General features: G+C 52.2%; 1 protein-coding gene across 4 annotated transcripts in view; it reads right to left on the bottom strand.

The window, feature by feature from the left end:
* Nucleotides 1-16,037, bottom strand: part of AXIN1 (axin 1) — a 30,689-nt gene that overhangs the window by 3,461 nt on the left and 11,191 nt on the right. For all 4 annotated transcript variants that reach the window (XM_055136425.1, XM_055136426.1, XM_055136424.1 and 1 more), the window contains 5 exons: nt 9,267-9,407; nt 5,390-5,486; nt 3,734-3,871; nt 1,336-1,838; nt 836-1,006 (listed from right to left, as the gene is read on the bottom strand). In XM_055136425.1, coding sequence (XP_054992400.1) covers nt 836-1,006; nt 1,336-1,838; nt 3,734-3,871; nt 5,390-5,486; nt 9,267-9,407 — 1,050 coding nt within the window. The remainder of the gene's footprint in view (nt 1-835; nt 1,007-1,335; nt 1,839-3,733; nt 3,872-5,389; nt 5,487-9,266; nt 9,408-16,037) is intronic.

Below are 16,037 nucleotides of genomic sequence, written 5' to 3'. Positions count from 1 at the left end.
TCAGTAGCTAAGTGAATTGTTTCTCGTTCCCCGTTAACACACAAACACAAAAGGTCCAGGAGGCTGCTTAGTGCTTTCCCAACATCAGGTTCCGAGTATGGGTTCCTCCTTGTTTCCTGCAGGAACCCAGGGGTGACACCTGCGTTCCTGCAGCAAAGCCTGAGTCAGTATCCCAGCCAAGACCACGATTTGATTGCCAGGGCTGCTGGCAGGCACTAAGCAAAGCTCTGACAGCTGGCCCAGGGGCGTCAGGACTAGAGCACAGAAGCCCCAAATAAAGAGATGAAAACTTGGCCTCTGGCAGCACCATGAAAGAGGACCGCCCCATGGGAAGCCTGTGTCTGAGCTCACAGGACAGCTAGGAGAGAGGTGAAAAACAAAGTGGGAAGCGAGAAGCAGCCCCAGGCCTGGCCACACATGGCAGCTGATTCCCGCAGCCAGAGGAAACAGCCCCAGAAGAGGGAATGGGGAGGCAAGGGGGTCCCACAGGGGGTTCTCGGTGCCTTCACGACAGGAAGGAACCAGTGACCTGGGTGGATCTGTTCAGCCCCATTACCTGCTCCCACCCCTGGGGAGGGATCAGCTGGGAGGTGCTCCAGGGCCTCTCCCACCTCACAGGTGTTGAAGCTCAGGGGGTCTGCTGGAGCGCCCATCAGGGACAGCCTAACTCCATCCCCAGTAGCTAAAGTCAGCCCTCATGGAGGTGTTGCTGCCAAGAAACTAACTTGTGACAGAGGTGCCAGCAGGGCCCGTCCTGGGAGGGCCACAGTGAGCCTGATCACACCTAGGCACCAGACTCGGACCATGCCATGGGGCTCCCAGGCCTGAGGCTCACCCGTGGCCAGTCTTCCTGTGTCTGCTGATCTCCTTCTCTCCGTCAATGATCCACTGCAGGATCTTCTGGTTCCTCTCCACCTCCTCGGCGGGGCCAGGGCCCTCAGCGCCGCCACTCCGCCCTGACTCAGCCTTTCTGCCGCTCCGCTTGGAGGTCAGACCAGTCTTCCCGCTGTCATGGTGAGAGCTGGTCACAGCAGGCTTGTCTGTCCCCTGCCCACCGCACCCCACAGGGCTGGGCCACAGGACTTGCTCCTTGTCCTCCCAGGCCCCCAAACAGTGGCAGTGGTGTGACCACCATCTACCACAGCTGACCTTAGTGTGAAAACTTTTCTGGGGCCAGAAATAGGATTTGGGGGTGACACCCAGCAGTGCACGCAGAGCCTGAGCCCTCTCCAGCCCAGTTTTAGGGTACTGCACAGGGACTGGTGCCTTCACGACACAGCTTTGACCCCAGGCCAGGAATGGCAGAACCTGAGAGAAGCAGAAAGGGGTGCTCACCCGTGGGCTAGACTGTCACTGGCCCCAGGCGCCGTGCCCAGGCTCTCGGCGTGGCTGCGGGGCTTGGCTGAGTGAGCGCTGTGCAGATCTGGGCCCCACGGGAAGCTGCTTTGTGTACGGCGGGCGGTCTCGCCCTCAGCTTGCTCCTTGGGCCTGGTGGCGCTGTGGTGGCTGTGGTGGTGGCTGTGCTTGGCCCCGGACTTGGGCAGGTGCTTGCTGTGCCCAGGGGCGGCCACCCCCAATACCCCCGGCATCTTAGGCATGTGCAGGCTGTCAGGGGAGTGGCGGCCAGGCCCTGGCGACTGGCAGCCGGGCGTCCTGAGCACACGCTGCACGTGCTCATCCAGGATACTCTCAGGGTCCTCCTCGTGCGCATCCCGCAGACCCCCACAGCCCGCCTCCATGTAGCGGGGAGGGAAGTGGTGCCAGGCAGGGGCTGAGGGCAGCTTGTGGGAAGGGCCTGTCAGCCCCGACGGCCCATCACCGTCCTCACCTTCTTCTTCCTGTGGGGGGAAGGTGACAGATCATATATCACAGACAGGCAGCTTGGGGCTACAGCTCCCTGTGATGGTTCTCAGATCTGAGCCTCCCCACCCCTCACTGCTCTACTGCTCCTGTATTTCCTCTTTCTGTTTTCTGAGCCCTGGCAGTGTCCAGTGCATCACATGGGGAACCAGGATTCAACCCGACCTGGATGAATGCAGAGAAGCACCTGACACACTGTGTTCTCCAGCACGAAATGTTATTAGTTCCTCAGTCAACATTTTTTATTTTTCCAATTTTACAATGAAATCGAGCTCATTAAAAACCTGAAGTGGGCTGGAGCGATAGCACAGCGGGTAGGGTGTTTGCCTTGCACGTGGCCGACCCAGTTTCGATTCCCAGGATCCCATATGGTCCCCTGAGCACCGCCAGGAGTAATTCCTGAGTGTATGAGCCAGGAATAACCCCTGTGTATCACTGGGTGTGCACCACAAAGCAAGAAAAGAAAAACCTGAAGTGTTTTCTCTCCAACTGTGACTCCAGCAGAAGCTGTGCAGCACCCTGAACGGAGGAGGGACTGTGGGAATGATTCTACCAAGGAAAGCCCCCGACTAGGCCTCCTGCTGCAGCCCGGCTGAGGCGAGGGCTACTGTCCTCCTGACCTGGCCACTTAGAAAGTGCATCTCCCACTGAGAAAGTGTGTCTCTCGGAGCCTCTGGGACAGCAGAGGCACTGTCACAGTGCACTCCCAGGACAGACAATATGCCAAGATCATCATCGAAACTGCTCTAAAAATACCCCAAGGGGCTGGAGCGATAGCACAGCGGACAGGGCGTTTTCCTTGCACACGGCCAACCTGGGTTCGATTCCCAGCATCCCATATGGTCCCCCGAGCACCACCAGGATTAACTCCTGAGTGCATGAGCCAGGAGTAACCCCTGTGCATCTCTGTGTGTGACTCAAAAACAAAAACAAAAACACCCCGAATCTCAAACCCCCAGGACATGGGCATATACAGCCAGTAAGCCAGGATCCAGATCTGCAGAGGAAATCACGGGAGTTGATTTCAGCAAATCTTCCCAAGATTCCCACAACACTAGCCATGTTATAGCAAAAGCTTGTTCTTAGCAGCTCACTGAAGGTCTGGGGAAACAGCTCAGAGGGCTGGAGTGCAGATTTAGCATGTGGGAGTCCTAGGGTTAGTCCTGGGCACTGCGCAGCCTCAGCACCACTGGCAGTAACACCCCACCCCAAAATAGTCATGGTGACATCCCTGGAGCAACCCTCACATGGAGACAATGCTTGTGTAAAGTGAGGCGCCAGCTCTGCCATGAAGGCAAACCAGAATACAGCTCCAGCTGAAACACAGGGTTCCACAGCAACTGTGCCAGAGCTGGCCTTTTCACAGAAGGCTGCCAGAGCGCTGCAGCCACACAGCTAAAAGACCCACCCTGGGGGAGGTGCTGGCGAGGACACAGACCTCACCAGTGGTCTGGCAAGGGCGTGCTGGGAAGCTGCCACAGGAAAAGGCAAGTGAAACCTCCCCTGGCTCTCTGAATCCTGTCTGATTGTGGCTCCCACAGCAGCTCCTGTGCTGCACATGCAGAAAACAGTTCCATGTGCTCAAGGGCATGAGTGCTAGTGGGAACACTCTGCAAAGGATGGGGCACTTGTGTGTGGGCTCCTCAGGAGCTGTACTTTACCCGCAGCCTGCTGCCCAGAGGGCTGTCTCTGAGCACAGGCATGTGGTGTCTGCTGCAGACCAGTCCCCTCAAAGCAACCAGCTCACAGAAGCTGGAACAGGAACCTCTGACCCTGACATCTGCTGCATCCAAAGCAGAGACGTCGCTTAGGCAGGAGCCGGCACACCCCTCAACCCATCAGGTTGGAATAGAAGTACCCCAAGTATCCTCACCATCCGAACTCGTTTCAGCCGCTCTTCCAGCTTCTCCTCAGCCTCCCGCGTGCGCTGCACAGCCTCCAGGCGGTGGATGAGCTCCGCAGCAAACTTGTGTGGCTCCACTCGGATCTCCTTTGGCATTCGGTGGGTGCGCTGCAGGGGGACAGGCCGTGAGCCACACACTCGGATGAGAGGAATCCCAAGATCAGTTTGTTTTAAAGTGAAGGCTGGCTTCCCTTTCCACCAGGGAAATCAGCCTCCTGCTGCTCCCGTTTCTATCATTCCTGGTAAAATTTTGCTTCACACACAATGACCCAGGAGTGAGGCACCCTCAAAAACATGAGCACCTGCACACATGCAAGCACCCTCAGGCACATTCACACCAGCACACATGCAGGTACATGCACAGATGCAGGTACCGTCAGGTACATGCACACCAGCACACACGCAGGCACATGCATACCTCCACACATGCAGGTACCCTCAGGCACATGCACATCAGCACATACAGTACACATGCAGGCACACTAAAGTACCCTCACAGGCACATGCACACCAGCACACAGAGTTTATGAGCCAGCAGAGTCCACTCGAGAATACTGGGGGAAAACAACTGTCCACAACCTTTTATGCAAACCTGCACCAGGAAAATTCGTCCCACCCCAGAAAAAACCCCAATCCACTGGCTAAGAGGTAAAATAGTATATTCTGGTATCTAACCACCAGATAATTATAAAAAATTAAAATTTTATTAAAATTTAGATTATGCTCTAATCTGATCAGAACCCATTCCAATTTCTCCCTTTCTTAATAAAGTTCTTTATAACAAAATATGTGTGCATTTTGGGCCACACAGTGCTTAGGAGCTATTCCTGGTGCATGCAAAACCAGATTCAGCTGCAAGCAAGGAGTGTGCTATAACTCTTGTATTATACTTTAGTCCAGGATAATACATTTTTGGGGCTTTTTTTTTGGGGGGGGGTTGGCTTTTTTGGGTCACAGCCATCAATGTTCAGGGGTCATTCCTAGCTCTGAACTCAGGAATTACTCTGGCCATGCTCAGGGGACTATATGGGATGCGAGGGATCAAACCCGGGTTGGCCGAATGCAAGTCCAATCTGCTGTACTATTGCTCAGATCCCCCAAAATATATTTTAAAAATCAAAGTCACCAAGGTCTAAGTGAGGGGCAGGGGGTGCTGGGGGAACTGCCCACAAGGAAAGGAAGGTGAATGAGGGAGGGGAGAAGGGGCAGGGATGTGAGAGGCAGTCTGTAATGGGGCCACCACCAGCGGTGGCAAGTGAGTGAGCAGGTGACAGAAATGCTAACAAGGTAACTGAGCTCTCACTGCGGCCCATCCCACATTGTGTGTGCCTCTTGCACTCTGGACCCAGATTCTCAGGGACACTGGGTTTTCTGTACAGATGTCCCACTGCATAGGAGCTGCATAAGCACTAACAGGGTTCGGGTGAGCAAGGCCCCTGTAGGCCCCAACCCAGGCTCGCTTCAGCCTCTCCTGATAGCGTCCACTGAAGGGGGTGCACCTTCCAGAACCTTCCATGGATTCCAGAGCAGTGACCTCTGACCCCGGCCTCTGTGTCTTCCTCCTGCTGCAGCCTCAGTGTGATCAAGTTCAGCAGTGCAGGACACTGGAGGGGCAGCAGTACTCACAGGGATGTGAGGTAGAGGCACCCGCCCGTTGGCCTGCACACTCTCCTGCATCTCCCGGCGATGCTGTTTGCGGGTCCGGTATGGCGGGATCCCATCCCTGCAAGGAGCAAACAGCCACATGAGTCAACACCAGCTTAAGTCCCTGGGGCTCAGGACCCACCACATGAGCACACGCCAGTCCCTGGGGTTCAGGACCTGCCATGTGAGCACACACCACAGTCCCTGAGATTCAGGACCTGTCATGTGAGTACAAGCTGCTGTCTGTGGGGTTCAGGACAGGCATGCCGGGGCCAGAGCAGCTTTCACAGCTTTCAAGCCTGAGAGGAACCGCTACTGGCCCTGGATGGACACTCAGACACAGTGATCAAGGTGCCACAAGATACAGGAGTCATCTGCTGGGCCCATTTTCTGCTCCCTGAGGGATGCCCAGGCTACTGTGAGCTTTGGAGGGGTGAGTGGACCTGGGCCTCATTTCCTTCACAGACACAAGCAGCAGCGGGGCGGCCTGGAGTGCCAGGGGCCGAGGGAGGTTCTGGACTCCAGAGTCTGCAGGGTTACAGACAGGCCAACACAGCCACCACCTCTCACCAAAAACCACAACCTCAGGCCCTGGATCTGGTTGGGCAAAGCCAGGAAGGATACGGCACTCCCTCCTGCTGTGCCTGCATGTCCCTGGCACCAGGGGAATGGGCCATGCCAGACAGATTTCAGTGCATTAAACGTGCCCTGAAGCTTTCACCCACGTGTCCGGAGTCACCACCTCGTTTCTCATGTACCCTGACAGGTAGATGTCTGACTGCTGGCGAGGGCTCAGGGAACACAGGGCCTGAGGCTGAGACAGAGAGAGCAGCTGCCCTGGAGATGCAGACCATGGGGTCGGACCAACAGCATAGCACGAAGGCTGCTAGTCTTCACACAGCCAACCTGGATTCCACCCCTAGGACCACATATGGTCCCTTAGCCCCCACCAGGAGTGAGTACTGAACACAGTGTCAGGAATGAGCGGATGTCAGTTTTAATTTTTTGAGGACAGTATGGCTTCAGTTATCTGCCACAATCTTACAATCCAAATTCTTGGCTATTCCTACTTGTTGGATATTAACCTTGTGTTTTAGGCTTCATCAGTGAAATGCCTCTTTTTCTCCTCCCAGAGCAGCTTAGTGTTGTTGTGAGCATCCCTAATCCTGAGTTTATCTTTAACCTTTCCTGTGTATTTTACATCTCATTGTCACAGCTCCCCGAGTCAATCTTAGTTACTTATAAACCAAGTAATTCTGGATTTCTGGTAATTCTGGATTTTGTATTTGTAGTGAATTACATGCTTTTCTACTACTTGCCCTACAGCCTTTTCATATTTTACTATAGAGCAACGTTTTTTGCTTAAACACAGAAAGACCTTAATGCTATGCTCCTAGTATTTGGGAGTTGATTGACTCTAAAATATATCTATTCCTAGGCATTGGTCATAATTACTTGACTCAGGTTTCGGTTGCTATAGTTCCTAACACCAAAAAAGGGAGGTCCCACTGTGGGACTGGGATGGACCTGCGGCGAGCAACAAAGCTACCCTAGCATCGAAATAGGACAGTCTACGGGGCTGGAGTAATAGCACAGCGGGTAGGGCATTTGCCTTGCATGCGGTCAACCCGGCTTCGAATCCCAGCATCCCATATGGTCCCCTGAGCACCACCAGGAGTAATTCCTGAGTGCAGAGCCAGGAGTAACCCCTGTGCATTGCTGGGTGTGACCCAAAAAAGAAAAAAAAAAAAAAGAAATAGCACAGTCTAGAAAACATAAATGCATGGTCTTGATGCAAGCTGTTATGACTTAAGAGACAGGAATCTCATGGGGAAGGCCAAGCTGAACTGACCTGAGGACTCAGTCTGGGACTTACAGTAAAAGCCTTGCTTGCTCTCAGAGCCCAGAGAACTAAGTTTGGGGATCTTTATCTCTTACTGTGTTTATCCAAATGACTGCAAGCATTGGTAAGAAGTAGAATCAACTGCTTGGCTTAATTGTTTGATATCTATGACTAGAAGGAAAGAGAAAAGCAATATAGATATCCCTGGGAGACAGAGAGTCTCCTTGGGTTTATCCCCCCGCAAGAATTGCCTCTGCTGGAATGTTTTACCTCTGTAAATCACAAGGACATGCAGTCCTACGCCCCTGACCCCTTCAGATGTTCTACAGGTATGCTAGCAGCACTGCATTAAACAGGCCATACTCACCATCAGGCTGTGGTCCCCGTCTCTGTCTCTGCCAGGGAGGTCTGGGGAGGATGGAAGGCGGCTCTCGGCCACCGAATGCACATATCACGCAGCACCCACATATTTTGGGAACTCACACTACTTATTTTGAGGGGATTGGGGAGAAGTTGCTCCCATGTGATTCTGGGGTCAAATGGGGGCGGGTCACTTGTAAAACAAGTGCTTTAACACCTGTTTTATCTCTTTGGCCCCACCTCTACATTTGAGTCTTACTGTAAATCAAGATAGAGTATCAGATATATATATATATATATTTTTGCTTTTTGGGTCACACCCAGCGATGCTCAGGGGTTACTCCTGGCTCTGCGCTCAGGAATTACTCCTGGCGGTGCTCGGGGGACCATATGGGATGCTGGGATTAGAACCCTGGTCGGCCGCGTTCAAGGCAAACGCCCTATCCGCTGTGCTATCGCTCCAGCCCCCAGTATCAGATATTTTTAAAAAATTATTTTAAATATTCCCAAACACATGTTATTTTGGGGGGTAAGAAATGAGACTTAGGGGGCTAGAACAATTGCACAGCGGGTAGGGCATCTGCCTGGCACGCGGCCGACCCGGGTTTGATTCCCAGCATCCCATATGGTCCCCTGAGCACCGCCAGGAGTAATTCCTGTGCATCAACGGGTGTGACCCAAAAAAGCAAGGAAAAAAAAAAAAGAGACTTAAAAAATGAGGGGGGGGACCAGAGAGATAGTACAGCAGGTAGGGTGTTTGCCTTGTCCATGGCCAACCCAGGTTCAATCCCCGGCATCCCATTTGTTTCTGAGAGCAGAGCCAGAAGTAATCTCTGAGCATCACTGGATCTGACTCAAAAGAAGCAAACAAACAAACAAACAAAACCCAAAACTGGGGTTGGGGTGGGGCACAGAGTGATAGTACAGTGGGTAAGGTGCTTGCTTTGCTCACAGTCAACCTGAGATCCTTGGCACCCCATACAGTCTCCAAGTACAGAGCAAGGAGTAAGCCCTGAGCAATGCTGTATGTAGTCCAAAATCTAAAACAAAATGGGTAGGGGAGTGGCGGAGCGGGCACAAAGAGGTAATAGAGCACATAGGGTGATTGCTTGCACATGACTGACCCAAGTTCATCCCTGGCACCACACAGGATCCCCTCAATACTGCCAGGAATGATCGTTGAACACGGAGCCAGGAATAACCCCTGAGCATAGCTAGGCGTGGCCCCAAAACAAGCATTTTGGAGCTGGCTCTGGGCTTGGGGGTTGCTCCTGGTGGTACTTGGTACACAGGGGATCATGCAGTCTGGGAACAACTGTGTCTCTTACATGCAAAGCCCATGCGCGGCCCCAAGAGCTCTTTGCAGACCAGGAATCAAGAGGCCCTAAGCATTACCAGACAGATCAGCCCTCAATGCAGTATCAGCATCTATGCATGGTGTGCAGTGCTCACAGGCCTCTGGCCGGCCTCACGCATCTCACAGGGCACTGTAGAGACCCCGGTCACTTCCACCACTTCCAGCAACAAGCTGCCACAAACATCACAGCTTCAGAACAGCCTCCCAACCCCCAATCAGGGACATTAAGTGGGGAGGAGGCCACAAGGCACATTCTAGGGAGATGAAGGCGGGCCAAGCCCAAGGGAGGGGCCACTTACAGGCTGCTGTCGGTGAGGGACAGGCTGTCGGCGTCACTGGACAGGCTCTGCTGCTCACTGTCATTAGCGCTTGTGGCCGGGGCGAGGGCGTAGCCGGAGTTGACATAGTAGGGGTTGACAGGTTCCCGCCAGGACCCGTACCTGGGGATAGATGAGAAGAGACATCAGCATGTAGCCAAGGGAACCCTATAAGTGCAAGCTGCATCTCCAGCCTCTGTGCTTCCGGGCCAACAGCTGCAGTGCCCACAAAACTGCTCCCAAAGAGCAGAAGGGTTATTGCCTGGAGCGTCTTCCAGAATTCTCTCCTGCAAATCGGAGGCATGCAAGTGAACAAACATCCTCACAGGGTCTGTGCTGGAAACCAGGGACAGCTCTGGTCTCTCCTCTGAGACAGGCACTGTGATGAAACCACCATGCCTCTCCTCCTGCTCTGTGGCTCTGATCATACCTGGTGGTTGGTACCTGATGCCCACTCCCAGCTCCATGTGCGGGGGACTATATGGTGCCAAGGACTGGACCTCGGGCTCCCACATTAACACTAACTCTGGACACCTGGCCTGTCCCCCTCCCTTCACTTAGAGTGTTTGCACTGGACTGAAAGTCATTTAATTTACTGTTATTTATTAACGCTCACTATCATTACTTTAATATTTGCTTTCTTTGGAACCCCGGTCCCTAACAGCAACTGAGTCAGCATGTGACCCAATATTCACTCCCAGGGACTCCCAGCCCTGAGCAGCAGGCACCTGCCACCACCCACCCAGCTGGAACACTAAGGCCACACAAATCATTCTCCTGAAACATTCATGGGAACACCAGTCCTCAGGCCAAGGTTAGACTGCTCCAGTGATGCCTTTCAGGACAGTTCCATCTCCCAGGGCCTAGGCAGGGACTATCCACAACTGTTTCATGCTGTCTATCTCCTCAGACCTATGGTGTCTCCTCACTCTTCCTGACACAGCAGAGCACCTAACTGCACGATCTGAATGGGAACCAATACTATCCAGAGGAAGAATGTGGGGGCAAACCTCATGCCCAACAAGCATCTCCACATACATGGACTGTTTTCCTTCACAGCCATACATGACCTGGTGGTGAGCCTTAAGGTAAGACTTTCTCCAAAGCATCCCCTGTCCTCTGCACCTGTGGCCTCTGGGGTAGTCTGAGGATCTCCTGTCACCGGGAGTCCATCCCATCCCTCCTGCACTGCCAGGAGAACTTCAGGTGCTGGCATTACCTGCCCAGCCACGAGAACCGTGGTTGTGTTTCTCACTGTCATAACCCGTGAGCTGTTCTTCACTAGGTATCTGGAGGGTGAGGTACTGGCCAACACCAATCTCTCCAGCACACACGCAAGAGGCCAGGCACTAGGAACTCCGGCCACACTGATCCAATTTCAAAAATGAGGTATTTAAGCTAAGCTGCAGACTCCTGAAAGTCTGCTCAATTTGGGGATGGAATCCCAACCCAGCAGGGGGCCTTCCCTGGCAGGTCTTGACTGTTGGGCTGCCTTTCACTGCTACTCAGTCCATCTCCAAAGGTTTCCGTCAGATTTTTAAACAGAGACCCCAGAGCTGATGACTGTTCTCGGACCAGTCAGGGGCCACCCACAAGCTTTCTGTGCCATCTGTCTCCTCAGACCGAAAGTGGCTCCTCACTCTCCAGTACCAGCTGGTTCATGGGACACATGGGTACCAGGGGTGAAAGCCAGGGTCTCACATGTGAAAGGTGGGTAGCTCCCATAGAGCTACACCCACAGCCCTGTTTATTTCATACTTTCATTTGAATAAAAGTGTCATCCTTGGGCAGGAGTTAAAGTAGTACTGCAGGTAAGACGTTTGCTTTGCATGTCACCAACACAGGTTTCACCTCTAGCACCCCCCATAAAGAACCCCAAGCCCACCAGGAAGGATCCCTGAGCACTGCCACGTGTGGCCCTTAAACAACAAAATGTGTCATCCTTGCTGGTCATTAGGCCCTGGTTCCCATGGTAGCTATCATGCTTCCATAAGTCAAAGATGCAGAAAGCCAAAATGGAAGTGAAGGCAAAAATTTGGGCCTCAGTAACCATTTCATTATAGGAGCTGTTGGGATGGACACAAGAGATGAGGGAGATAGGGGTGTGTGGAACATCAACTGCTAAGATTATTTCAGAGGGGAGCCAGAGAGCTCACACAGTGGCTGAGGTTGCTTTGCATGCAGCCAACCCCAGCTTGATCCCTGGCCCCCACAGAATCCCCCAAGCACTACCACGAGTAATTTCTGAGACAGGCTAAGAGTAAGCCCTGAGCACAGCTGGGTGTGGTACCAAAACCAAAGGAAGAACAACAAAAAGATAATTTCAGAGTAAGAGTATTATGGAGGAAAGACTGGAGAAGTCAGATAATCAAACCTCAGCTTGGGCTCTTATTTACATACATGATCTGATAGGCCAATTGACAAACCATGATTTGCACAATGGCATGTGATCTGGCGGTTGTTCCACAATCAATCCATACATCCAGATTTGCAAATATAATCTGGTTGGTTGGGGGCGAAGAAATAGCACTGCAGGTAAAATAATTGTCTTGTATGCAGCTGACCCAGGTTTATTCCCTGGCACACCATATGGTCCCCTGAGGACCCCTGGGTACAACCAAAGGCAGGGAGAAAAAAAAAGATTGGTAGGAGCTACACATCCTTATCTGAGTAAGGGTGTAAACCATCCATTTGGTCATATACTATCTGAATGGTCTTTCCAACAGATAACCTTCATTTACACAGAGCATGACCAGCAGAAATAATTAAGGGTCAGAATATGCAATATAAATAAACATAAATCACTTTACAGAGAAGGAAAACAGGTATAAAGGAAAAAAAAATTTTGGGAGGGGGGTCACACCTGGTGATGCTCAGGGTTTACTCCTGGCTCTGCACCCTGGTGGGGTTGGGGGACCATATGGTATGTCTGGGGCTGCTGTCAGGCAAGTGCACTCCCTGTTGTACTCTCCCTCTGGCCCAGAAAGGAGAAATCTTTTGGAGGCTGCTGCAGAAGATCCCATAGAGAGGCAAGTGCACGAGCTATAACACTGAGGCCCCCTGGTGGTTAGCATGTCACTTAATCACTTGTCACTAGTATCACTTGTCATCCCTTTGCTCATTGATTTGCTTGAGCGGGCACCAGTAATGTCTCCACTCACCATTCCGTTCGTCCCTGTCATGTGCTAATGTAGCCCAATGGCATCTGCTCGCTCCACGAAGGAACACGAAGAGCCTCAAACTGTTCGTTATGCCAAAAACAGTAACAAAAATGGGCTTCATGTTACTTAATACGCCACCCAAAAGACCCTCAAGTCAGTCAGACCCACTGAAGAAACTGGTAAAGATCGTTTCAGAGGAAGAAAACAGTAAGAGACCACAGGCTGGAGTGACAATGATACGCCAGGTGGTCACTCTAAACTTAGCCCGTGGAACAAGCAGCCAATCAATAGATAATGGGATGGCTGAGGGTGGGATATGGCAACAGACAAAAGAAGCTCCCCCAGTCCCATCTCTTTCCCTGGTGGGCTCTCTCTGGACTCCTTTGCACCCAAGGAGCACACGATAGGATCCAGTAGGGCTGGCAACCCAGACTGATGGCCGAGGACAGGCAGGCCTCATAAGGGACAGAATACAGGCGGGGCTCAGATACCCAAGAAAGCTCAGATTCAGGCAGGGCTTGGACACCCAGGCAGAGACAGACACTGAGCACAGAAATCTCACCCACACACACGTGGCCATGGCCGGAGACTAGGAAAGCCAAACAGAATGACAGGAACTGCTGGGATACAGTTGGAAGGCCCAGTGACAGGGATCTTGTGCGCGCGCACACACACACGGCTGAAGACCAAGGAACACATACATAGGATCAGGAGCGACGCAGGGACGGGACTGAGAGCCCATCGTCACTGGGGGCAAGTAGTGTGTGGGACAAGAGAGGGAGGTCATTCACAGAAGAGCAATGTCAGGGACAAGACAAGTAATACTGTTCACAGGTAAAGGAGACTGGATATCGGGGAAGGATCCAAACATCTACTCTAACTTAATCTTCCAAGTTTGTATGCAAATCTTTCATACAATTTTCAAGAACCCACCAGTGCAGGAAAACTCATTTCTGTGCTAACAACAGTACACTGGGTAAGGCACTTGCCTTGCACACACCTGACCCAGGTTCAATACCCAGCATCACATATGGTCTCCCAAACCCATCAGGAGTGAGCCCTGAACACAGAGCTGGAGAGAGGGAGGGAGGAAGAGAGGTAGGGAAGGAAGGGAAGGAGGGAGAGAGGGAAGGAAGAAGGAAGGGAAGGAGGGAGATGGAGACCAAAGGAAGCAGGGAGCTTCTGTACTCCTGAAGTCAGTTAGACCCACCGTGGAATAATCCCCCAATACCCTGTACTAAGTCCCTCACTTCCTGACCCACAACTTAATGTCCAAGTCCTTAAGGACACCTTGACAGCATGTGTCTAACCCGCTAATATTCACTTGGTGCCATGAAGCTGAACTCGCTAGGCCCCACCCACACAAGTCTCTCCTATCTCCAGATCCCTGCAAGGCCAGAGATATGTGGGGGAGGGGAGAATTGAATTTTTTATTTTGCTTTGTTTTGGGGACACGTCCAGCAACGCTCAGGGCTTACTCCAGGCTCCGTACTAAGGAACTCCTGGCAATGCTCAGGGGACCATATGAGGTGCTGGGCATCGAACCCTGGTTGGCCATGTGCAAGGCAAATGCCCTACCTGCTGTACTATTTATTGCTCCGGCACATGGGGGGGGGGGGGGCTGCACTTTTTAATATGACAGCAGAATGTGTTTAGAAGAACAGGATGCAACACAGATGTATGATACTTGGCTGTCAAGAGGTAGGCGGGTGGCTTGAGCCTGTATAGGAGAGGCAGCCACATGAGAAAGTACGTACCCAAAAGTGGTCCACATACAGAAAACCTTGCTAGTATCCAGAGGCCTGCTGTAGCAGCCCAGACCTGTCCACATACGCCTCACCTGCTGCAGAAGCCCTGGGCTGGTCATTCCCTAGTGTCCAATCTCCACAGGCCTGGGTAGGACAACTCTGGAGTCCAGGATGATGCACTACTCCTGCCCTGTACTCAGGGCTGTTGGGGCATCGGGGACTGCAAGGAGTGCCAGAATCTGGGTCAGCCACATGCAAGGCAGGTACCCTCCCCTCTGTATTATGGCTCCAGCCCTCCCCCTACTCATTTTTCCTTTGGGTTTTCTCTTTAGGGGCTGAAGAGTAAGTATGGACCCAACCAATAGAGGCACTTGCTGGGGCTCATTTCTGTCTGGGACAAATAACCTGACATGGGGCGGAACAGTGCTGACCTTGACCCCTGGCCTTCACCAGGCTGCAGTGCAGGATAGAATGCAGGGACGCATCCAGGTCCTGGTGCCGGATGTGCAGAGCACCACCCTCGTCCCACCAATCACACTGCAGGACCCAAAGACTGTGTCCTGGCCACATGCGCCCTGTCCTCTCCTGCCACCACTCGCTCTTGCCCCTCTGGATGCAGTGAGCTGCAATATCCTTCAGGGTTGTAGAATTGGCCATGGTCTCTGCCCAGAAAGTCTCTGGGAAATTGCTATCCATTTGCACTCAGTGCAACCCCAAGGGCTGGGCACCCAGAAAGTTAGCCTACAGGAACCAACTACCAGTTTAGAGGCAGGGAAGGTGTCCTGAAGGGCTCAGCACCAACACAAGGACACTCTTAGCACCACCAGGAGTGATCCAAAATCCAAACACAAACCATTCCTCTCCACACCACACACACAGACCACCAGATTATTTTTGCTAACTAAAGGGACAGTGTGGCAGAATGTCCTGACCCCGTGCCAGGCTGTCTTCACTGGGGCATATTGGAGGGGGCAGGTTGGGTCTCCCCCTCTGTCCCAAGCAGAACCCTGGCAGCCGAAAACCTCCAGAACCCAACCACTGCCATGCCCAAGGCCACTCTCCACACACTCGGATGAACTTCACCCAAGAGGAAACCAGCAGAAAAACTCAGGTATGCGGGACCCCATGACTGAGATCTCCAAACTTACTCGGATTGGGACTGGGCCTCCTCCCCCCTACTCCCCAGTTTTCCAGTAGCTTGGCAGTCTCACACCCAAACTGTCCTGGCGCCATGGAATCTCATCAGTGACCAAGACCCAGAGACTATAAACCAAAGCTCTTCTTGGAAGAGAGTGACACAGAATGTCCTGGAGCACCTAGCTGCATTTGCGGCCGTGTGACCTCTTATACTCTAGTCCACTTACGTACCAAAAGTAGCACACATTTGCTTGGTTTTAACATACTTGCTTGTATTCTCTTATATACAGGCTTAAATGGCACCAAAATAAAATACAACAACCTTCACACACTTTTCTCTTATTGTGGTTGGAAGGTGCTTGGTGGTGGGATTGGTGTTTGAGTATTATCTGTAATGAACTACTGTGAACTACTTTCATGAAAATTAAAATATACAAAAAATTAAAAATAAAAAGTAATGAAATAAAATAAAATAAAGGGATAGTGCCTTAAAATAACTTGTGCAGGGAAAGAACTTGGGGCCAGTAATATGACAAAAGCAGTAACATTTCAAGGGAGTGACTTGAGAGATTCCCAAGGATGCCCCAGGACTGTGACATCAGAAATGTGCCCAGAGGAGCCGAGGGGAGTGCAGGAGGGAGGGAACTTCCTTGAGCGTGGCCAGATCAGGGTCGATTCCCAGCACTGCATATATTCCGCAAGCCCCA

This window comes from Sorex araneus, chromosome 4 (genome assembly GCF_027595985.1).
Source record: "Sorex araneus isolate mSorAra2 chromosome 4, mSorAra2.pri, whole genome shotgun sequence".
Classification (NCBI taxonomy): domain Eukaryota; kingdom Metazoa; phylum Chordata; class Mammalia; order Eulipotyphla; family Soricidae; genus Sorex; species Sorex araneus.
Note: the sequence above shows the minus strand (reverse complement) of the source record. Positions and strands in the feature narration are given on the sequence as shown.